This window comes from Actinia tenebrosa, unplaced genomic scaffold (genome assembly GCF_029948245.1).
Source record: "Actinia tenebrosa isolate PJP-AT-01 unplaced genomic scaffold, QUT_ActTen_1.0 PGA_scaffold1__47_contigs__length_23844297, whole genome shotgun sequence".
Taxonomy (NCBI): Eukaryota; Metazoa; Cnidaria; class Anthozoa; order Actiniaria; family Actiniidae; genus Actinia; species Actinia tenebrosa.
The window spans coordinates 583,345-607,884 of NW_028292578.1; the positions used below are offsets into that span (position 1 = coordinate 583,345).

Below are 24,540 nucleotides of genomic sequence, written 5' to 3' on the forward strand. Positions count from 1 at the left end.
CGTTTATCGATTGTTTCTAGAGCGTTCTAAGATACAATCGGTTGTTCCAAGTAGGGCAATCTTCTTCCGCAGTAAAAACTCAGCATTATCTTCTTTGTTGATTTTGTGTCCCAATTTTCCATTCTTCTATAGAAACAGCTCGTGTTTATTTGATTTGTTATGGTAAATTCCGTCGGGGATTGATAGAAATCAACCTCTTGAACTCTTTCTTGAAAGCTTTTTTTGTGTGTTTTTGCCGCCGTAACCTTTTGGTTGGTGATAAGTACTAGTGCAGATGTATAATCGTCAAATCGCAAAATCCGCGCGCTTCGCAACAACACTAAACAGTAAATCCTTCGCGTCGAAACAAACTCAGGTTTTTCTATTGCCTCTCCTAGCTCATGCCAAAAGAAAGTTAACTTATACTTAAAGGAATCCAAAGCCTAGGAGACCGCTTTAAAATAACAATTTTAAAAAAACCACGGGGGAGGTCCTCAGCGAGGGAGCCCCAACCGCGATGGCGAGTTTAGCGATTTTTTTCTCGCAGTCCTCTTCATTCGACCGGCTTGGAGCTTTTGCATAATAAATTTGGCTTTCGAAAGAGCCCTACAGCAATATTTCTGGAATTGCGGTATGTACGAGGAAATTTTGCTGCACGCAGTGCCATTGCACTACTGAAATGTTCGATGCAGTAATGAACGAAAAAAAGCACCAAGCCATCGACCCCTAGGAATATACATCAACGCTTACCAATTTACTTTGTTTGATTCTTTCAAATGTGTCCGAGTGTCACCAATTCAACGTAATTAAACTAATTATCTCACTGTTCTTATCGGAGTGCCAAGAATGGCTCGAATGTGACCTTCTAGGAAGATCAAAGGCAGTATACCGCTGGTGGACCAGAAGCCTTTGCGGGCAGCCTGGTGCTTCCCTTCATGAAAGTTGAGCCGAACTTTCTTTCTATCTGGTTGCGTCGGTTTGGTCTTCTCCGGTTACAACTTAGCATTTTCTTGCTTTCAAAATCAAACCCGAGGGGCAGTGTTTATTCGTTCAGGTACAGAAATGAGGGTCGCAAAGTGGAATCTGTCAAATTGTCCATTCGGGCTTTCCATATTGGTTCAATCTGACATGTTGGTGGATGGATTCTTTTGCAGGCATTATTGTACCTAAGCTCGATGGGATGTAAGACGAGTCAACTTGAAGCGCGAGTTTTGATTGCAAGCGGTGAATGGTGAATTAGCGTAAGTTGAGCACTTTATTCACATCATTACTGCATAAAAGGATAGACACTGATATTTACTCTAGTTTTTGAGTGCCTCCGTCCGTGACTGACCAACACGTGTGAACTCACTTCGCATCACTCCTCCCCTCGTTTCTCGTCATGCACAACGATAAGCTCTCTTTTACGACTTTATTTCCCTCTGCCGCTTTTATGGCAGCTTCTTAGTGCATTATATATTGCTGTGTGACGTTAGACGGCGCTAATAACCTCTCGTAACCGTAGATGTTATCCGCCATTGATTTTGACAGTGGCACTGGAAGATGAACAGTTCTGCCACCCGTTGGAGCGTCTCGACAGTTTTCTATAGTTTCTGCTCAGTTCGACGAACACAGGCTGAGAAAAAATGCTTTTTACCCGCTAAAGTCAAGCTGAATATGCAATTTGTTGCTTGTGGCATGTGTTTTTATTCGCTAGAGAAGCTTTATTTCGTGTCTAAAGGTTTCGAAAGTTTGCAGACGATCGATGCTAGTCGTTGTCTTGTTGTACCGAACTATAGTCCATCCATTCAAACTTCGAAAATCACAAAATATAAGCCGCATGTAGAACCTTTAGGCGCTTCTTCCTACATGTTTTGACTGCGGGCTACTTTGTGCTGTTCTTTTTATTTGTTGATAAATTAATATAGAAAACTGAACCCCTGTTAGTTAACGCAGCAGAAGATAAATTTTCCGTCACACTTTCGACTAATTTCACAGCACTTTTGTTGTTTTTCCGCCAGAGGAAATTTGCACACCGTTTTGAAACCTCGACTTTTCTTTTGTTTTCATTCTATATCTCAGCACTTTGAACAACAATGATTCCTTTTGTTTTCCTCCGTTGATTCCGGACTTGTTGTTCTAAGGCAGCCTTGTTCAAACATTGCTTTTATTTCTACTTATTCTCGGACAGTTTTGATGTCCGGATGTTGCAGAAGCACGGAAGATTTGTGTGCGTTTTGAGAGCACACACGGGATGGCTAGCTAGAGCTACAGCCGGAAATCACAAAAGATGCTATCGGGATTCCTCAAAGTATCTCTTCATTTACCGAGCCCAAATTGATGCCCGACTTAGCTTTATAATGGCTCTAATCACTCTGCCAAACTTAGATAATTTTAAGTATATATACTAAAACTTTGCTAAGTGCGAAAACTCTTCGCGACTTCCTTTTTCAACTTCCCTTCGGTAAAAAAAACTTATTCTTAGGAGTTATTATCTCGAATCATTAAGTTTTAATTTGCTTTTGGCGTCGTTGAATGCTTTTGAAAGGAGAAAAATTAGGAAGTTCTGGACAGAAAAAGAAATATTTGCTCGTCTTGTTTGTTTTTTGGAGTAAATGCAAGCAATGTCTCGATTTCTTCAGTCAACCCCAGTTATACATCGGGTCTCGTTGATCCTTTCTGTACCTAAACACAGACAAGGTTATAATCCTTTACTTGTTTTTCTCTAATCCCCTGACAGTCAAAGAACGAGTCCAAAAGCCTCTCTCTCTCTCTCTCTCCGCGTGTTGCATTTAGAACAAAGAGAAATTTTAGCTCGACTAGTACCTGCACGATCGATATGGGAGGCGTGTTATGAGCCAACCACAAATCACCGTAGTTCGAATTTAAAGCTAAAAAGGATCATTTATCGTTAGAGTATTGGAGGAAGCAAGTTTCATCATGGCTGTCCCGTTTAGAATGTAGGTACTATCTTATTTAGATAATTCTCTTCTTTGAACATAGTCAGCTTTGACAAGTTTACTCTTTCAATCAACATCATAATAGCTGGCCGGATGCTCGCGAATCAAGGTTCGAAAAGATTTATTCACTAAAGGCTGTTAAAAAGATCCGAAATCTTCTATTCAGTCCTTAAGGCTAAGCCGTAAGGAAGTAAAAAATGATGATGTTTGCCCTTTGTTCTAGTTAATTGGTCGAAAAGAAGGTCTTTTGAATGGGGATGACTATAAGTTAATAAATACGATCAAATTTGTTGCTAATTATGGAATCGATGTAAATTGTGTCAATGGCAAACTTTCTGCAGAGTAAATAGTATATATCAGTTTAGATAAACTCAAGGAAAATGTTTTTATTTTAAAAGTCTAGCCCGATGAAGTTTATTCAGTTTGACACATGATGTGTTTTGTTTTATCTTGGAGGGCTAAATACTGTCTCCCAATGTGCCAGAAGTTATTTTAAAATCACCGTAAAGTGGAAGCGAACTTGGTTCATTGTCAAGAACTGAATGAGGTTGAATATCTTTAGCGTTCGACATTAAAAGGCTAAAACCTCTAAAGAACCGAAAAGATGGTCGACTTTGTTGATTTTTTGGTTTTGTAGTAAGAAAAAATTAAATAACATACTTAATGATAAGTCAGCTGCTGGCTGCTAATTTATGCAAAGCAAACTAGGCTGGTGAGATGTGTGAAAAACAGACCAAGACTACATACTTCATTTGATTGGAAAAAAGAAAAGAGATCAAACATGACCAAAAAGATGTTTTATAGGCCAAGTTGTGCTTGGCAGGCTCGTCTCTTACAAATGGTGAGGTTTCCAATTTTACAAAAGTAATAATTGCTTGTTTTAACTTGTCTTTGTGTTCAATAAGTCTGCATTACAAAGAGTCTTTTTAATAGTTTTGCTTGCACCATAAGAGAATAAGATTTTCATATATATTTTCAACTTTTTTATACTCTTGCCATGGTCTGCCTAAGATTTTTTCCACAAAACTATGATAACATGATAAAATGTTTGTTGAATTTATCTAAATAGTTAAGTTTGTGGGGTATCATGCATGAAAAGCAAATTGTTTTAAATAGCAAGCTGTTTTAAACAGTAATAATTATTATGAATTCAATGGCGTAAAAAAGATTAGTGAAAATGAAAAAATCGCACACAAAATCCTTTCTTGTCCAAATACTCAATACCTAAAAAAGGACTTTCGAAATACAGTTTTATAGTTTTCAAAAATTCAATTACAAACATTTAATATCTTACAACATTTCTATGAAGGTAGCTGTTTGAAAATCTTTTGTTTGTAACGAAAGCACTACTGGTAAACTTTTTGGTAACTGGTAGATATGCTGTTTATCGAACCTTTACAAACCCATTGACAAAACTTTAACAATGGGTCTGTCACCAGCATCTTTAAGTTTTTTTTAAAAGCCATTTTTATAATTTATAAATTGAATTTAAAATCATAATGGAGCTTTCTAAACGGATATTTGGCGACAAGAAGTGATAGAGTTTGTGCTTGCCTTGAGATAACAGAAATTTTCAATGAAGTGCTAGTCATGTACTGCTCATTTTGATTCCATTTTTCATCATTTATCTCATTCTAAACAGCCTTGATCCTAGTTAAGGTTATGAAATTCAAGGAAGTAAACCAGCTTGCCTGTTTTACATATGTGTTGGACATCAACTCAAACAACACGGCCATCTCAATCCACCTGCACTGAATCTCTTTCTTGATCTTCAAAGAGCATTTCATTTGATGATATCACACTCTTCAGCATCAGCTCTTCTCGTTCATGTATCTTCATCTCTTCATGGAAGCCCTTTTTGATTTCTCACTTTTGATGTGGGTCTTATTTATATGCCAAAGAAATGATAGAATGAAAGCTTATATTGGCTTGTAAAGGTTTTACCATATATCATGTATCAGATGTCTTAGAAAGAAGAGCTTTCCATATCACTTCTCTTCAAGCTCTGAATATAATCAGACTACTATACCAAAGCATAGTATTTCTTTCATAATTTTTACTAAAGTGCTAACAGCAATGACAAATAATCTGTGACATACAACTTATAGCTTTTGTTATTCCAATTATACTTCTTTTTAACAGCATCTCTCTTGTTCAATTCTAATCATATTATTGATGGCTAAAATCCTTTTTTTTTAATTTTTTTTAATGTTTTGTTTTGCTGTTGCTGTAACTATCATTATCGTTGAAAATCAAAAATTAATTCTAATCCACAACTGATTGTTCATTTTCTTATTTTAGTCTATTTAAAAAAGAAACCTTTTATTACAAAGTTTTATCTGAACATACACACACACACAAAGGGATCAGTCAGGTGGCGTTTCTCCTATCACTTTGTATTCTCCCCCTCGTGAACTCCATGATTCCCATCTGTAGTGGATACATATCTTGCAGTATTCATTAGCCCTTCATGCACAAAGCTTTTCACTTACAAAACATTCTGATTTCATGAATAAGAAAACAAAAATTGAATGAGTTTACAATCAAGTGTGAAGAAGGATGATAATACAATAGAAGCTTTTCTTATCACAAAGACATCTTTTCTAAACCCCTTAAGGTGATTATGAACAGGAGCTAGACATCTTTCCCTGATACAGAGGAATAGAAACAACCTCTGCTTACAGACTACATCTTTGCTGATTAAACACTCTTAAATTAAGCCTTTCTGGACTTAGTATATACAGTTGTCTTTCTCTTGAAATACTCTGTGTTTATTCTGTTGGGCATCTATTATGCTGGTTTAATTGCATATATGCATGATAAATTGTTGAAGAATCAGTTGTACTGATATTTTTTGTCCACGTTTACATATATTCTGTCAAATAAAGAGTTTTGCTAAAAAAAATTGTAAAAAGGTAATTACATTTCAAAATCCAAACCCTTTTAAAAACACTATCTTGATTTTGTAGCTAATGAAATCTTAGATAAAGAGGGCTGAGCGAAGTGTCCATTGAATTTGCTTTATGAAATAAAGATTTTAAAATTATGTTTTAATACTCATATCCAAAGGCAAGGGGTTTAACAAAAAACCTCTCAAAAATAAATTTTATATGTTTTCCTTAAGCCATGAATGGCTTATAATGAATGTTTCATCATAAGTGAAAGGCATTTTTTTCTTTTTTGTTTTTGTTTTGTTTGATTCCCAATAGAACATGGCTACAGAGCAAGGGCAATCTGACTCCAACAGCAGTCTGGAGGGCATTCCAGTAAGTAGATTTTCAAGTTTTTCTTTCCAATGACAGAAAGAACACCAAGAAAGATAATCTTATAATTATTCTTGAACATTTCTAAATTAGGTTGATTGAACTACTAGAAAAACTAGGATAATTTTGGGTTATGAATGATTAAAATTCTAAGCTACTTAAATTCAGATCCTTAACTTTGTTCTAAAACCTTGCTTTGAGCAGATAAGCTTAGTAAAGATTTGCCATAATTTACCTGTTCAAATCATTTTTTCTATTAAATCATTGCAGAGCACAAAACAAACAAATGTATTGGGTACAGACTCAAAAAAGAATGATTCAATAACATTTATTAAATCTTTCCTTAAAAAATAATAATTCTTCTGTCCACTTACTGTTATTGCTTTAAAAATGCCAATAATTATTGATAACTGTTTTTACCTTACATTAAATTAGCACGAAAATAAAATAGTTTAAAATTCTGACACTTCCTAAAAAGACCTGAAATATTAATAAAAATATAATTTAAGTTTTATTACTTTCCAATTTTGATAATTATACTTGATTTATTGTTTCCACATTGCTTGTTATTTTGAAGTCATAATTAGGCTTTTGAAGATAGCGTGTATACTAGCCAAAGAAACGCTAATTAAAAGTGTTGCACTTTCTGTGATAAACCTTCCATCTGAGTAAATATTGATCCAGAGTATCACATAACTGGCTTTTTTTGTTTATTTTATTTGTATCCTGCATGAAGAAGCTGATGTTTTTCTAATCATAAAATCTGTTACCCCTTACAAGTACATTTTAAATGTTTAAACTCATAATAAACTAGCTGAGGAAAGAGGAAGCAGTTATTGCTCTTAAGAATATGGTCACTTGAAGGTCGTCCATGGAAGAAAAAAAACAACTTCACACACTTTGAAGCTCAAACCAAACAGCGTCGACAGTTTGTCAATATTTAAATCTGGGGATCAAGTTGGTGGCTGTTTTTATTGATTCTCTTTTCATGGGTAGTCTTTGTGGTTGGACTGGCTGTTTGGTTTGTGTTGCTGTGTGTGAACAGAAGTTGTGATCTTGATAGGATTCTGTAAGCAGCAGTGCAGTGATTCTTTACCTAATCTTGATAGAGCTAAACCATCACACAAATTAATTCTTCATCATCCTAATTTCATCTTTCTGACTTGCAGGTAAAAAGAGCTCGAAAAGAAAATTCTGAGGATAAAGAAAGGTAAAAAAAAGTTTGATTACTGATTTTATTTTTATGCAGTTTTCATTTGAAAAAAGTCAAATTCTATTTTCCATTAGAAAGTGAAAGCTTTTAATTTTAAGGCTTTTAGCCTATTTTATTAAACTATTGTTATATTTATTATGTTTATCCTCTAGTATTGAGGGAAATACTTTTTATCAGATATAAAGGTTTAAAAAATATATTATAAAACATAACTTAGCTTTTTGCCCAGACTCTTTATTATTTGCATTTGTTCTGTTCATTCGGTATCAGGAATTAATATGGCTTGCATTAATGACACTGATTCTATTTTTGTCTACAATATTTCATTCAACCTGAATGGAATATCAGATTCATTTATCTTGTATCCATGTCACGTATATATATGTAATGTAGGCTAGATATAACAGAATTATTATCATTAATATTATATTAGAATTAGAGGTTGATAATTTGCTGGTATAGGCCCAATACTGGTTACAGTGGTCATCGTGTGGCTAATTTTTGTGGTTTATTAGTGGAGTTTTGGTAAAATTCAACGTAATTTCCCCCACGGCTCTATCCTTTAGACCCTCTTATTAATTTGTTTACTTGAATATTTGCCAGTAGGCAAATAACAATACAAAGAAAATTAAGAGCAATTTTAAATTATTAACTTTGCCAGAGGCAAGTCATAATTTTATCATAGTAACTCTTTTTTAATTTAGAAGAAAAACATCTAAAATGTGTAACAGCAGTTTTAGATTGATCAAAGAATGGGTAGCGTAGGTGATGCTATTTTAATGTTTCTACTGTATGATGTATTTTTTTTGGAAAAAGAATTTAATGGTGTTTTTTGATGCCTTTTTAGCAGAGTTATTCATTGGTGTTTCATGGCGTTAATTCTATTTTTGATGATTCATTACTATTGTTGTTTGTTGTGTTTTTGCGTTTATTGAAGGTCTTGTACATTTTTCAATTTTTTGAGTGTTGATGATGTTAGTGTTGGCACTGTGGTATTTTTGTATATTGTAGGTGTTTTTCCTCAAGGTTTTGCTACTGAATTTAAACTTATTAGTTATGACATTGACATTGACGTTATGGCATTAGAACCATGATTATACATGGAAAATCCTCTCAAACTTACCTCTTCAATATAATCTTAATGTAGGGGTATATTGTTTAGTATTGCATCAGAATCTTGCACTATATACCACGGTAATCATAAAAATCAACTGACTTGATTGATTGATCAAAATTGTAAATATTTGTTTTTAAAAATGATTTATATTTCCTATGATTACTTAAAATTCATGTTTTTATAATTGCTTTTACCTGTATGACAGCAAGCATAATGTTGTCTGCTTCATTAGCAATTCTTATTTTGGCTTGGAAAAGTTCTTAATAACTAAACTTAAGGTGAGAAAAGACACTAAGTACCCCAAGAAAAGTCTTGCGAGAATTTTACATCATTACTGAAATTTGAAAAAGGTTTTAGATGTCTAGCTGAGAAAGGTACAGTGATTCCCCTTGGATAATTACTGATTGATGTAGAATTATAAGTTTTGGAGGTGAGGTTTTGTCTGAAGTTGAATATTCTGTTTATAGGTAGGGTAGTGAAGCTCGGTACCTAAAGCTCTATTCATTCTGTAAGATTTACAGAAAATTAATAGCTTTTAGACACAATGATTAAATGGTACCCATTAAATATATATTACTTCTTCCAAATTTATTTCTTCTTCCAAATATATTTGATGCCAAAACAAATACACTGCTTAAATTATGCCTCAAACGTTATGACTGTTAGACTTATGGTTTACTTGAACGAATGTATGTATCTTAAACATCTTTGAACGATTCCAAGTATGCTGTATAATTTGCTCCTATATTGTATGATATCAAGAGAAATTTGGTGCTGTTCTATTTAGTCAAACCAGTCAATAGAGTCCCAATACCATCTAGACCTTCATATTGCATTCATATTTTTCTCTAAATAGACCTTTCCCGAATTTGCTTGGATGACCATGAAACAATGGTTTGAAGTAGAGACTGGACTTGATTCTTTTACTCATCAAGTCCAACCTCAACTTGAAACCTTTTTTTTTGTGAACAGTCAAGCAAATTCAGGAAATATCTATTTAGTGCCTAATATATAGAGGCTTTGCACCCTCTCGTGCTGGCACCCATAACACAGCCTGGGCTGCCTGTGATTAGATGACAGAACAATAAATCCCTTTGCTCTTGGGAATTGAATTCTTTCTTATGTGAAACAAGTGAATTCTTTCTTATGTGAAACGATTGTATTGTTCCTGGCATCTAACATGGCTGCCGTCACGTGATGGTGCCTAGCCTCTTTACAGAGCTTATTTACTGGGTAGGAGGTCCAGATAGGGAAAAACTACTGTATGGCTGAGGTGTTGAATATACAGTCCAATGCTCTTAGGCTGAGGTCCATTTTCAAGGCTGAGGGCACAGTTTTCTCTATCTTAACTGACTTTAAGATGGTAAATAACTTATTTATTTATTATTTATATATTCGAAGACGTGATGAGGAAATTATTCTGAAATAAAACTTAATGAATATGCAGAATTAGGACACAATTGATCATTTTTGACAAATGACTGGTCAAAATCTTCAAATAGTTTTTCACAAGGAACCTTTTATTGTTGGCAGAGAGATGATAATATTTGCTCTTTTTTGTATAGTTATCTGGGTAAAATATCTAAATTTTACAAAACTGGACATATTTATATTAATCTATCCAATTGGTTTCATCCAATTTCTTTTATGTGTTAGTTTTAATCACAAAGATGTCAGATGTTATGAGTTCTTTTTAACCATTATCCATGTTTTTGTCTTACTCTTTTCTGGCTTTTCGGGTCAATCCTATAAATCTATAAATACAGTACAGCTAATTGCTAGAAGGTTGTCATATAAAAAGGTACTTTATTCTAAAGCCTCTTATATTGACAAGAATAACTGTTTTACTATATGCCAACAAGGTAATATAAAAAAAATTCAGTCTATACCTTCAAAACAGTGAAATAATTCCAGCTGTTTTGCTTAACAAATAATTAATTCCTATTATTATTTGATTTAACTTTTATATTTCAATGCTCCTACAATTAGATATACGTACTATACCCCTCTTAGATACATATAAATGCCCTTCTCTACCCCCCATAGGTACACTTGCACCTTTCATTGCCAGGATCTTTTATTCATGATCTTATTTTAACTCCATGATTTAACTCACTTGCTTTATAACCAAATAGGACTCTCACCTTAAGTGAAATATTCTCAAGCTGTATAAACAATTAAATGTCAAAATGAAACATTGAATCGCATTAAGTGGACTTTATGTTTGGATTTCTCTTGTCCACAAATAGACAGAGAGTTTTTATAGTTTGATTAATCAGTTCTGAAAAACAGGTCATTAGTTGAGGCTCATACAACGGTTATTGACCAATGACATTCTAATAATGTCAATGATGTGTACTCTATCTATAATTAATCCAAAATAGAAAATGCATCCTGAAGTGGAAGTTCTTTCATTTAATTTCCTTAGCTTTAATTTCATTTCTCTTGAGGACAAATTTTTTTCATTATTTCCTGTGCCAATTTTTTAATTTATTAAAAAAGATTTCTACTTTTCCTTTATATTTCTCAAAACGTTATTCCATCAATTAAAAGAAATCATTTATCTTTACTTGTTTTTATTATCGATTTAATTTGTTCTTTTTGTTTAAGTCATGTTTTAATTAGATACATGTGACAGCTTCCTTGTCCAAGCCTCCTTCCTGTTCTTGTGCCTTTAATTAAAATCACTTTATAGCCATTAAGCAAAGGGTTTTTGATATTGCTTGTTAGTTCCTAATCCCTTAAGTGCCTGTATGTCTCCCTAGCTTGGGCACTTACAGTAATTGCTTTCACACATGTCCCATGTCTAAAGTACTTAGATTAATTAAAAGGAAATGTTGAAATGTCTGAGCTAATCTGCCGTTGCTTAGGAACGAATAGGAACGAATAGTCACTCACTAATGTAAGGCAAAATGAAGTAGATTTGACGAGTAAATGTGTGCAGTTCTGGTTTAATATAACAAGATGGGGATTCTCTTTTAAGTAAGTGCAACAATTTTCCACCTAATGTTTAGTTACTATTATTTACAAATATTATTCTAACATTATGTTTAGTGTCAGTTTTTTTCAGGTGGTCTTCTCCGATCCCTCTATTCATTTAGTGTGAATTGATTTTTTATTACGGTAGAAATATTCAAGTAATATAGACTAGAGTCTTTTAAAGTCAGTGGAAAAATGATTCAAATTTCATGATATCATAAATCATTTTCTAATGTAATACTAGTATTTCCATTGAGGTTTAAAAACTTAAGAATATTTTTTCCATTTTCAGGTAGGAATATTATTAAAATATAACTAAACTGTGCACCATAGAATATTGATTATGATCATAGATAATTACTAAGTAGGTATTTATACTACGAGTAAGACTATAAATGCATTTAAAACGTTTTATTTAACTTACTATTACTGTCGTTCTACTCTAACCATTAACACTCAAGTTTTTTATTTTTTATTTGTTTCAATATACTTTAATATTTTCTTTCTCTTTCATCATTTCATCTCCTTGGATATCTTTTATAGACTTCCATACATGTAATACGAATTCTGTTAATTTTGATCCCTAATCTATTCAGAGTAGAACGACAGTAATACATAGGAATGATCGATTCGCTTCTTAGATATTAAAGTTAGTATTGAAACTTAAGTTTTAAGCTTTACTTTTGGTGGTATATTAATTAATAATTATTATTATTAATCCAAAACGAAAACAGGAAGGAAAAAAAATGTCTGAAGTTAAATTTTGAGGCCTCAGCTATTAATATCTTTAATGATTTTGCTTCCTAGAATATTTTTTGTTATCAGATGTTTGAGTTTTGAAAATTCTGCAATAACTATTAGAGTATTATTATCTAATTAATTATTATTATTCATACTTTAAATGGCAATAGACCTTTTTACCAATTAATGATGTCCATCTTGAATTCTGATGTTTTAATCAAGACATGGGATGCCGAGGGGGTAACTATTGGAAAATGTATAGACTACACAGCTGTCAGGGGGTCCTCTTATATAACTTTATGCATTTCAATGAGAAGCACATCTAAAAAGCAATTGAATTTGATGATAGTTGGAACGAAATTATTTGAAAACATAACTCCGCTACTCTATGCTTTATAAATTTCAACATTTGGCCCCTTGGCATCCCATAATTCAAAATGACCTGCCGTATCAGTAAAAAGGTCTATCAACGGCATTTTGTTTCTATGACAATTTGAGTTACCTGAGTTTTGTTGTACATATTTTTGCTAACCAAAAGATCTTGGGGGAAATGTATCCACATTTTGAATTGAATAATTAATTGTACTTTAAAAAATGGAAAAGTGTGACTATTTGAGAAGAGTTCATATTATTCACTTCAGCAGCTTTAAATTTTTCTATTTCATGATAGAATTGATAATTTTTTTTTTTGGATTTGCCATTAAACATTTCAATGATTAGATTTAGGAAATAGCAGGAAGTTTAAGAATTATTGAGGTTGCAGAAGCATTAAAACGATTTCATAACTTAACAGTTATTTAATTTTATATTCAGCCTAAATTCAAGTCGTGGAAGTACCCCAGAACATCCTACCAGTAATGGTGCAACTAGAGTTGAAGTCCTCCAGGGGATGACCCCAGAGGCTGACAAGACAGACTCTTGGGACGTTAGTGCTGATTCATCGATATCTGGTGGAGGAAACGACCTTGGCGTAGGGGGCCCTAACGTCATTGCACCTGTTTCAACCAATTCATTAGAGTACACTGAAGCGGGTACAACAGTCACTAATCTGGATAGCTGTGTGTATGGTGTGCCTGCCATGCATAGTGCAGACAGCTCATCGCAATTCCAGGTTACTGGACAATATCTTACAAATCCATCTGGGTTCTTCACCCAGCGTCCATACCCACATATTGTTCCTGCCCCATCACAGCAAGGCATTGGCACACAGTATCCAACTGGCAGCGGGGTCATACAAGGCACTGGAATAAACCCAGCCACCAACTATCTCTACTCACAGACAGGGGCACAGACTGGCTACCCATTAGTACAAACGGTGAGGTACCCAACAAGTAGTTCTCCAGCCAAGACTTCAAGTGACGCTGGGACTGTATCAACAGATCCTAGCCAAACTGGCCCCATTCCAGATATCTCAATCCTAAGGCAGCCAGTGAGTTCATTCGGCAATCCATATGGGACTGCAGCATATTCCAGTGTTATACAACAAGGACAAGGCCAGTCAGGGTTCAATACATCCTATCCGCAGCAGTATTCTACTGTTACATATGTTGCAAACACAACTGCACCCACGTCTACGTCCAGTGGATATACTACTCAGCAAAGTGGTCAAGCTACTTTCCAATATCGTTATGCTCAACAGAATAATATACAAGGGGCAGGATATGCGTATGGCTTCCTGAATCCCCCTCCGCCAGCCTACTCTCCTCGTACGTACATCACCCAAATGAACAATACGCCATCACCCAACACAGCTGCAGGTCAAACAAGTACATATCAGTTGGCGTCTTTAGTGTCTAACCAAGTTAACGCATCTGATGGTGGAATCATGACATCAGGTATGCTATTCAACAATAAGAATTGCAGCCAAAATGGCGTACAATCCCCAGGGGGGTACTCTTGCCCGTTTAGGGTAGGGATGTGCCGCTGAGCCCACTGAACCCTGATTCTGTTCCAGAGTAAAATCGCTGAAATTCATATCCTGTTCCAGAGCAAGATTGCTGAAAATTATAAAGCTGTTCCAGAAAGGAGACAGCGTGATTTCATATACCCTGTCCCAGAGCGAGCGCGATTTTATATACCCTGTTCCAGAGTAGAATCGCTGAAAACCATACCCTGTTTGGCAGGCATGTACCCATATAGCGAATATAAGGGAGTACCCCCCTCCCCCTTCCCCCCCCCCCCCCCCCCCCCCCCCCCCCCCCGGGGTACAACCCAATAGCTACTATTGACTTGTAGACCATGAGGGCGAGAGATCTAAAGGTTTTAGTATAAATATGCTGATGAATCAAATAGATACAAATAATGTTGAAATTAGGTTAAAATATTTTTTTTGCATTGTTTTGGTTTTTAAAACTGGCACCTTTTCGCTACTAGTTGCCTATCAATAATAGGCCAATGGTAGCTTAGCCAATCAGAGAGCAGAAATTTGTGATAGATCATCAGTAGGTTTATACTGAAATCATTTTAGACCTTTGTTTCATAATGGAAGAGTGTTTTCATTAAGACATAACATAATATAAACATAAATTATGCTAAGTTTTTAAATATTTTTACATAATCCCCCCTGCCCCTCATTTTCCCTTTTGGTTCCTTTGGAAGCAATGACTGTATCTGTATTTCAACTTTTTTCAGATTCCTTTTTTCTTCCCATTTTTCTCTTTTCTTTTCTTTGGGTAAGAGTCCAAAAGAATTTTTAAAGTGCAAATAGCAGCCCTCTAACTAAATGTAAAAAAAAATATTTAATGTCGACATTTTAAGTTGTGTGCTAACTCGGGTTAGGCCTGATAGCATGTTATATATTCCTAGGTATTTCATAACAGCTAAATGCAAAGGATACAATTGGATTGTTTGGCTTTACTCTTTAATAAAAACTTCAACAAAAAAAACTTCACAATTTGGTAGGGTAACTAAAATTACACAGAGTAATTCTAGGCCCTTTCTAGATCAAGTTAAAATTTAGAAGTTGAAAACTGGAGAACAACCCTCGAAGCACAGGAGAGAATCAACAAACAACTCTTATCACATACTGTACAACAAGTCTGAAAATCAAACCCAGGCTGCATTGGTCAGAGGTGTGCGCTCACACCACTATGCCACCCATGCTTCCCTTGAAGCATAATAGCCTTGCATTGAGCAGAAGATAACCAAAAACTGGACTATTATTTACCCACTAGAATATTACGCTTAAAATCTACTGTTATCTACGCAGCTAATACCTGTTCTATTACTGTAGTTGTCCAATATTCACCAACCATATCCACAAGTCCAAGTCCACCACAGTCTCCAGACAAAGCTCAAGATGATGGCTTAAACAGCACATCACTACTTAGCAGATCGGATGACACACAGGTAGTTGGGATGAGCGATGGTGTTATCGTATCAGGAGGTGGGAATGCCAACAGGAACCGTGGTAGAGGAGGGCGTGGTGGTCGAGGAAGAGGAAGTGGGCGGGGTCGTAGATCAACCAGTGCACCTCCTCCGGAATTGGATCATAATCTTGAGGTGAGTTCTAAAAGAAAGACTTCCTGGGGGAGGGGGGACTCCAATTGGAAAAGGGCGGGGATGCTTATCATGCCTTTTAGGATTCCCATTCTGCAATTTGGTACCTCTAGGATGTCACAAATCTAAAAGGACTACCAGAGAGTAAACCAGTTTTTGAGGCAATACAATACCTGAGATTATATGATGACAGTCAGAATGGCAGTTTTAATTCAGGATATTTATTTTCAGCTCATAATCTGACTTCTGTCACCACATATCTGTCATTTAGATCAGAGATAATAAAATTGGTACTTTTTAGGAATAAAAATCATTAGTTGCCGAGCCCAACTGGACTGGACTTGGGTACCCCTAAGTGGTTCTTTCAAAATTTCCAACAAGCATCGACACCCTTCTGCCCTTCTGTATTTAGAAGCCCCTTCCCCCCTCCACTTTAATTTTGAATCTTATAATTTATGTGATCATGAATCCCCAGTAATGTCTATGTAATAGTCATCCAATGATTGTCTAGATTTTTGGTTACTGCTCCTGACTTAAACAGGCACCTTCATCTCCTATACACACACTATATAAAAAAAATTAAAATCTTTTGGATGCTAGGTAAAGATTTTGTTTCAGGGTAAGTTCTACTACACTCAAGTTTGGTCTGGTTGTTATTAGTGATGGTCCCAGATCAGACAATAATGACAGCCAAAAATGTGACTACCCTAACACAGTTCTAACATGCAGTTCTTTTGGAGGCTAGAATTTGGTCCCAAGATAAGATGGACTACTCTTAAGTCTCCCCTGCGGCCATTATTAATGATAGTCCCAGATCAGACAGAAATGACAGCTGAAAATGAGACTAACTACCCTAACTCACACCACCAACAGTCTTGTTAGATGAAATTTAAAGAATCTATTGACTGTCAGTATTCATATTCTACAGCGTATATTTGTCTGGGATCTTGACGAGACTATAATTATCTTCCACTCTCTCCTCACTGGATCGTTTGCATCAAAGTTTGGAAAGGTACTTGTACTAGTATTGTAAATAAACATACAGTGTTTGCTTTGTTTATAGTTTTTTAGACTATATTTTCCAAAATAAGTTAAAGTATGGTATATATTTACATTAGATGTCTTTACAGCTTAGGACTAGTCTTTCCAGTGTATCTGTTTAACTTATGTCTGTCATCTTCTTTAAGCACTATTAATAGACCATGTTCACCCCTCAGCTGGCTCCTTAGTTGATGAATTACTAAATATAGATGTACATACACTGTAGTTGATATTGAATATTCTATAATTATGTGCATTATAAAAAGAGTAAATGATTCTCTTATAGGATGCTCCCTCTAGTGTGTCTCTTGGCCTACGCATGGAAGAAATGATCTTTAATCTTGCTGATTCTCACTTGTTTTTTAATGATTTAGAGGTATGAATGCTATTGACTGTAATTGATTCAAGTTTTATCGAGTCTTTAGTTGTCTCACAGTTACACTTTACACATTGCAGGATTGTGATCAGGTCCATATTGATGATGTTGCTGCTGATGATAATGGTCTTGATTTAAGGTAATCAAATGCGATAATCAACTAATCGACTACAGTGAACTCTTGTTACAGCATACAAACTCAGGACCATCACTTGGTGTCAATAATAGGGAGCTACTGCGATAGCTAGAGTTAATTACAGTAATCAGTAATCTGGGATGATAGCAGTTGCTTTTTTCTTTGACATGTTTTACCAAAAAATTCCAATTCCAATTCCAGTTTGATAAAGTAGATTATGAATCCCATAAGTTATATTTTTATTTATATAATTTATTCTTTTTCTCTTTTTCTCCCTAGTACGTACAATTTTGAAGGTGATGGGTTTCATGCAGCTGCAACATCTGCCACACTTTGTATGGCGACTGGTGTTCGAGGTGGCGTAGACTGGATGAGAAAGCTCGCATATAGATACAGAAAGATAAAGGAAGTTTATAACAGCTTTAGAAATAATGTTGGAGGTAAGAGTACTTATATATTTAGCTCTAAATATGTGTTCTGTGAGTCTACATGTGTAGTATAGTGGTGATACAAAGCTAAAAATGATAACAGGTCAGTCCCCAGTCATGGTGACTGGCAAAATTAGTTTTAGCTGAGTTAAACAACATTTCTGGCTCAATGTTACTGGTTAAAATGACTGACAAGGCAGAGATTTGACTGGACAAGCTTCAATTCAGGTCAAAGCTCTCAATGACAGGCTGCAATTTTTTCAGAATTGTGAGAGCTTTCCTCTTGTTCATGCTACTGAATTTTGTGTAATGCAAGTGGAGTTGCTCATTGAGTCTCTCAGGTGCTTTAGAGTTTTTCTCTAGGTTTTCTTTTTTTTTTTTTTGCTAATGCAAAAATCAGCATTTTCAAATTCAAATTTTCGTAAATATAACCACAAGATGTTTATATGTTGCCAAAGCAACAGAGTGGCAGAAAAATGAGTGTAACCTATTTTTGATTTACTTTTGTTCTCAGGTTTACTTGGTCCTGCAAAACGTGAAACATGGTTGCAATTACGAATGGAGCTGGAATCCTTAACTGACTCCTGGCTGACTTTAGCTCTAAAGGCATTAACTCTTATTCACTCTAGGTAACTACTCCAATTAATAAAGTGTACCTTATGACTTTAGTTTACTGCAATTCTCAATATTCTGCAAAATCAGACATCCTAACAGCTTGTTTTGAAATTGCTTTTTTGCTGCTGTCGATAAAAACTAATCAGAAAATAAGTGAAATTTTATTTTTGAGTGATGGCAGTGAAAAAGCAAAATCCAACAGGCAAACAGAATATTGAAAATGTCAGTAAACATATGCTTTGATATTCTTGTTAGTAGTATGTTTAGGCAAAGGAGAATTCACCCCTCCCCTCCACATCCCCCCTACACCTCCCCCCAAGTCAATAGTCCCTTCCAGATTTTTTTTTTCTTCTAATCTCTGTCTCCTTATTCACTACTTACTGCAAAAGAAAGACAAATCAATGGGTTTTTATTTTCCCAGCCCAGTGGCATGGTACACAGGGTTTTCATTGAATTTTAAAATAATAGGAGATCAACTGACCTTTAATGAAAACCCTGGGTATAGAAGAAGTTGGACAAATCTTCAATTTAAAATTTTCTATGGCTTCATCTTGAAAAAATTAATGCTCTCTAAATGCTTCCTTGTTGAAATTCCCAAAGCACTTTCATAATCAGTAACCTTAAGTCAGGGCTAAATAAATATCAACTGGTCTCAAGTAGCAAGAGGATGTAAGAAGAGCCTTTATCCTAACCCTCTTGAAGACTTAAACCCTATAAATTTCTCATTTCCTTGAACTGAATTTGTCCGCCTTTAATCTAATTAGTGTTGTTGTATTTGATTTCAGACCCAATTGTTTAAACATCTTAGTAACTACTACACAGTTATGTCCAGCATTAGCTAAGTGTTTGCTCTATGGCCTGGGTGGTCTTTTTCCTATTGAAAATATATACAGTGCTGCTAAAATTGGTAAGCAAATTCCAATTCCTATAACAAAGTATTTGTTATAGGGAAATAACAGTACAGAATAAATTTTTTCGGTAGCTAATTCAGCAAATTTTCACTGATATCATCATAAAAATTGCTTCAAATGAATGAAAACATCAAGTGCAAAAAAATTCAAATAAGAAATTTTTGAAATTTGTTTCAAAATATCATAAGAAATAATTGATTTATTATTTTTAGTTTTCAATTTAGTTTGTTTTTCCATCCATTTACCTACCCATTCATTTGTTACATGGCTTGATCATAAATTTGTTCCTTCATTTATCCATTTCTTCCCATTGTGCGTATAATAATTAATACTTTGGTATGATTGCAATAGTTTGTCAGTTTTTTTATATTTATATTTCTTATGTTGCTGCTTTTCCTAGGTAAAGAAAGCTCTTTTGAACGCATAGCAAATCGTTTTGGCAAAAAATGTACCTACATTGTAGTTGGTGATGGCAGAGATGAGGAGGTTGCAAGCAAACAGGTTGGAAAATTAATAATTCATGTTTATTTCTAGGCTCTCTATTTAGAGAATCAACTTGGAAAGACTTGGAAGACAAACTCTGAGAATCAACACATAGCAATGAAAATAGTTTTAAATTTTCTTTTTTCTTCTTCATACCTTTCAGATGGGTTTTCCGTTTTGGAGAGTTAGTGCTCATTCAGACCTGATCAACCTTCATCATGCATTAGACCTTGGACATTTGTAACATGTAAGACAGCTCAACATAACAACGATTTTATCTGCTTTCAAGAATTATTCTAAGATCATCCACTCCTAAATGGCTATCATTCATCTTGCAAGTACAGCTTAATTATTACATCACAAACAGTTTTATGTTCCTATACAGCAAAACTACAGCGTTTCGAAGGTTAAGGTTTCTGTTTACATGCAATGATGGTTGTCATGGCAATAGAAAGGGCGAAAGAATAGAGAGAAAGGGCTTGTTCCAATAAATTTTTTATTATATTGGCAGAAAAAGAAATCTTAAGCATCAAATCAATAGACTGCTAAACTGCAGCATCTTGCCACCTAGGGAACCAATGAAACCTACTACCATACCGAACCAATCAGAAATCATTTTTATTTTGGGCTCGCTCCTCATATTCTCTAGTTGGTGTTTTCAAACATTGTGATGTTTATTTGCCATGAACCATTATTACTATAGCTTTTGCAAAGTTGCTTTGAATTGTTTCATCAGTGAATTAACCTATGGGTATGGCCGTATAAGAGGTGGATAGAGCACTATCTGACCGATAAATCTTATTAAGTGGATAAATTTATGGGATAACAGCATCACTTTATCCACTGGATAAGGATTTATCCCTCTGATAGTGCTATCCACCTTTCGTACCTCAAGGACCCGGTTGAGAAAGTAGAGATTTGACCATGTTTAATGTATTTGCATACTTCCATGTACTGGCCATGTACTAGCCAGCTTTGCATTGAAATTTGTCATTTTAATGTACAAAAGCCGTTGCATAGAGGTATGCAAGTACATTAATTGTGGTCACACTCTTGCACATTGTGCTTTAAACAGTTCTGGTGGACAAATTTAAGGGAGTAATAAAGAATATTGAAATAAACTAGCGAGTCTAAAAGATTCCTACCTTGTGACATAAAGTGTATTGTCACACAGAATATAAAGTGATGCTTCTAAAAAACAGTTTTAAAATTTCAAATGCATTTTTTCAAAAATGTATGTATTTGTACAGACAATTTTTATCAAAAAATGGCAATATTAACAAGTTTCATTACTGCTTAAATTTAAGTCTAACAGAAATTATGAGAAAAATGAATTAAGAATAATAATTATCTTTTAATGTTCCAAATTATTTTTAAAAAGATGATTTAGAGTTTTAGCTTGATTAATATAATACACAAATCGAGATGTTGATGATTGATTGAATGATTATCATATTAATATATATCATAATTCTTTTTGGAGTTCAGGCAATGAACTACTTAACAATAGAACTACCATCTTGCATTGCAAAGGCATCATGGGGTCTCCAGGGGGGCAAATATAGAGCTAATGTGAGGCTTGATGATGTATTCTTCTTTATATTGCCTGTCATTATTACAGCTAAGGGACTGGTCATTATGGGAGGGCAGGGGATGATAAATTCCCCCAAAATGCCCTTTTTTTCAGGGAGCCCCTAAGAAAGAAAAACATTTTTCAGGACGCCCCCAAATATAGTGAAATTCTCCAATATAAAACTTCGCAACGCCCCCTAATTTCATTCGGGTGAGCTTCACACTGCCCCCATTTCCCTTTCAATTTTTTTCAGTACGCCCCCTATTTCTCATCCACCACCCACCTCCCGCAAAAATGGTCCCTAAAAATGACACATTGATCACTTCTGCTAATAAGAAAAAGGCAAACAAGAAATAATGTGTTATGATTTATGCCATCTTTGTTTTGTTTTGCTTTGCTCTTTGGACACCCCATAATGCCTTGCGATTCAATTTATCCACTGTAATATTGAAGTAGTCAATAAATGCAGGTCACAGTATGACCTTTTCCCAAATATATGTACTGAGTATAGCTGCAGCCATTCCAGATAGATAACTTACCATATTAATTTCACATTTCACATCATAAGATTCCCATCAAGAGGTTTCTGTCAGCCATAGTAGTGTTATATTAACCTACAAAATGGTTGAACTAAAACCTCTATATCTAACTTCATATGTTACATCTATGTAGTGGGTCTTTGAAGTGCATTATAATATTGCATCTTAATTTTGGCCATGGAAATTATTATGGTACTGTTACTTAAGAATCACAACTAGACCCTATTTACATGAACATAAATGACCCTCGTTCTATTTTTGTGCATTGCAGGCTTAATTGAGTACTCTGGGTTTGACCAGTGGATCAATCTCTGCTTGAAGCACCTATTTACAACTCTTAAAACTCCAGTGTATGCAGGCTTAGGCCCTGTCCACACGTATCCGGAAATTTTTGTATCTGCAAATTTTTTTTTTCAGATACGGGTTGTGTCCACACGTGTTCGCAAATTTTTGTGTCCGTATCTGCAAATTTTACGAAAATGGATACGTGTGGATGGTGAAAACGATTCGAATACACTGCGTGTGGACGCAAACATTTTCGTATCTGCAAAAAATAATTTGCGGATACAAAAATTTCCGGATATGTGTGGACAGGGCCTTAGCCTCACTACTGAGGTCCATAAACAAAAACAGAAATTACAATAACAAAACAAGCAACTCCTAGATTCAAGGCTACTTCTGCATATGCTGGAGTTTTAAGAGTCGTCAATTGATTTATTGTACCTTAATGAGGCTTGAGATACATCTGAACATGATTAGTATATTTATGCAAGGGTATGACACATTGTAACTTATGTATGGTTAACTGCCAAACCTCACATAAGCCTATCATCCATTGTTTTCCATTCATACTGTTCATGTGGTTAAGTTCAACACTTGACCTTAATGTAACAAATAATTATTAGTAGATACATGAAATGCTGCATAAGAATAAGCCTGAAGCGAGATGACATTTTGCACTCGACTCTATGCCATAACAGTTTTTAAAATTCTTTCATATTAAAATTTTTGATTCCTTAGAGAATACAGGAACAATAGTCATAATTAAAGAACAAAAGCAATGTGAAAGGGATTATGGTCTAGAGGTGCGGGTAAAACGTCATTGATTTTGAACATAAAGGCACTTGGTTTGTTGCAAGACCATGAACTTGTCTAACTTACTATTGCAAGTTACAATAACCATTATATGAAGTACATGAAGCTGTACTTCCCACGACAAAAATGTGAGAGGTCTTAAGAAATATTTTCTAAAGTTTTAAGCTATTTTCATGCTTCTGCCACCACAATGCCCAGACAGCTTTAGTGTTGGCTTACTTCATCAAAACAAAAGGTCACTTGGATCATAGCATCATTTACTAGCAATGCCAGAATCCCTTGTACACATTCTTTTGTTCAGTTTATTAGCATTAATTGTCTTATTGTTTGTTTGAGAAAATACAAATTTGAGTTGGAAAGAAAATTCGAGAAGCATTTTGGTGCTGGTAGTAATGCTGTCTTGCAAGTGGCCTATTTTGCATGAAAAGTGCTCAGAACAGCTTGGGAAATGCTCTTTTCTTAGTTTCTAAAGCACTTACAAATAGTATGAGTAAATAAAATGAAAACCAGTATGCCTGAAGTAGTGCTTTTTAAGAAAATGGGTGAAAGAAAGGCTTCACTAAAACATTGGTCTTTACTTTTCACCCATGCAGTAACTTAATCATGAACTTCAGAATAGCTTTGATACTACCCATGTTAGTTGAACCAAACAAGCCAATTGCCTTTCTTAAGTTCAAAGAAAGGCAAGTAACATCCTCAGGGTATGTAGAATTATGGTTAAATCTTTTCTAGTGGATAAATTCTATTGGATAACAGTATCGACATATCCACTGGATAAGGATTTATCTGTTGGATAACGCTATCCACCCTTTGTACAACTGGGCCCAGAAAAAAAATATAGCATAGCTTGCGTATTCAAAACTAAACATGGTTTATTGTTGATGTGCACAGGCTAATTCTAGCTGCTCATGTAATGCATTTTTGTGTGTGCAGATTTTCACTCTCTTCCATTCTTAGAGAAGCTCTTTCCCCGCCTAAAGATAAGAGTAGTGGATGTCTGCAAGCAGTTTTCATTTTTATATATACAAAATATATAAATATATAAATATATTATACATACAGATAGGAATATATGTAATATGATTTTAGATTTTTATGAATGGATTAAATATAAAGATAATATAAAGGGGATACTCAGTATGTGTAGTGGTTGTTTTGGCTCATGCAGTCAACATTTGGTTTAGAATTACTGTTCCCTCAAAACGATGTTTTTCAATTGAGGGGTGGGGGTGCTACAAGTCATATTTTCCAATATTAGCCCCACCCCCCGACAGGAAAAAAACTGGATTCCCAAATTGGGAATTGTTGGGAATTCCATGAATTCCCAATTCGAACACCAACGTTGGGATTTATTGTTGGGAATTTCTTTCTAATACCCAATAGAAAAACAAAATTCCCAACAAACTAACATTGGAAATCAGTGCCACGTTCCCAATTTCGTTCTCTCTGGGAATTGGATGGGAATTTGTTGGTAATTCAAGGAAATTCCCAACAAATTCCCAATTTGGGTATCCAGGTTTTTTTCCTGTGCTACCCCATCCCCCACCCACACACTTTTTTCCATACTAGTCTCATATACCACTTTTTAGTGCCCCCTAATTTTAATAGACGTGA

At 34.8% G+C, this 24,540-nt stretch overlaps 1 protein-coding gene across 4 annotated transcripts; it reads left to right on the forward strand.

Annotated features, from left to right (window-relative positions):
• Positions 1–899: 899 nt before the first annotated feature.
• On the forward strand, positions 900–23,438 carry LOC116295912 (uncharacterized). Of its 4 annotated transcripts, XM_031703863.2 has the most exons (14): positions 900–1,033; positions 1,134–1,220; positions 6,128–6,184; positions 7,351–7,391; positions 13,045–14,066; positions 15,464–15,732; positions 16,658–16,741; positions 17,057–17,146; positions 17,227–17,285; positions 17,562–17,722; positions 18,225–18,339; positions 19,111–19,232; positions 19,637–19,737; positions 19,883–23,438. In XM_031703863.2, exons 3-14 carry the CDS (start codon positions 6,131–6,133, stop codon positions 19,961–19,963), a joined length of 2,199 nt encoding a protein of 732 aa, XP_031559723.2. In that variant the 5' UTR covers positions 900–1,033; positions 1,134–1,220; positions 6,128–6,130; the 3' UTR covers positions 19,964–23,438. The 4 variants fall into 4 exon arrangements, with proteins under 4 accessions (XP_031559723.2, XP_031559725.2, XP_031559724.2 ...); XM_031703865.2 differs by lacking the exon at positions 6,128–6,184; XM_031703864.2 differs by lacking the exons at positions 900–1,033; positions 1,134–1,220 and adding an exon at positions 2,521–2,918.
• The last annotated feature ends 1,102 nt before the right edge of the window (positions 23,439–24,540 follow it).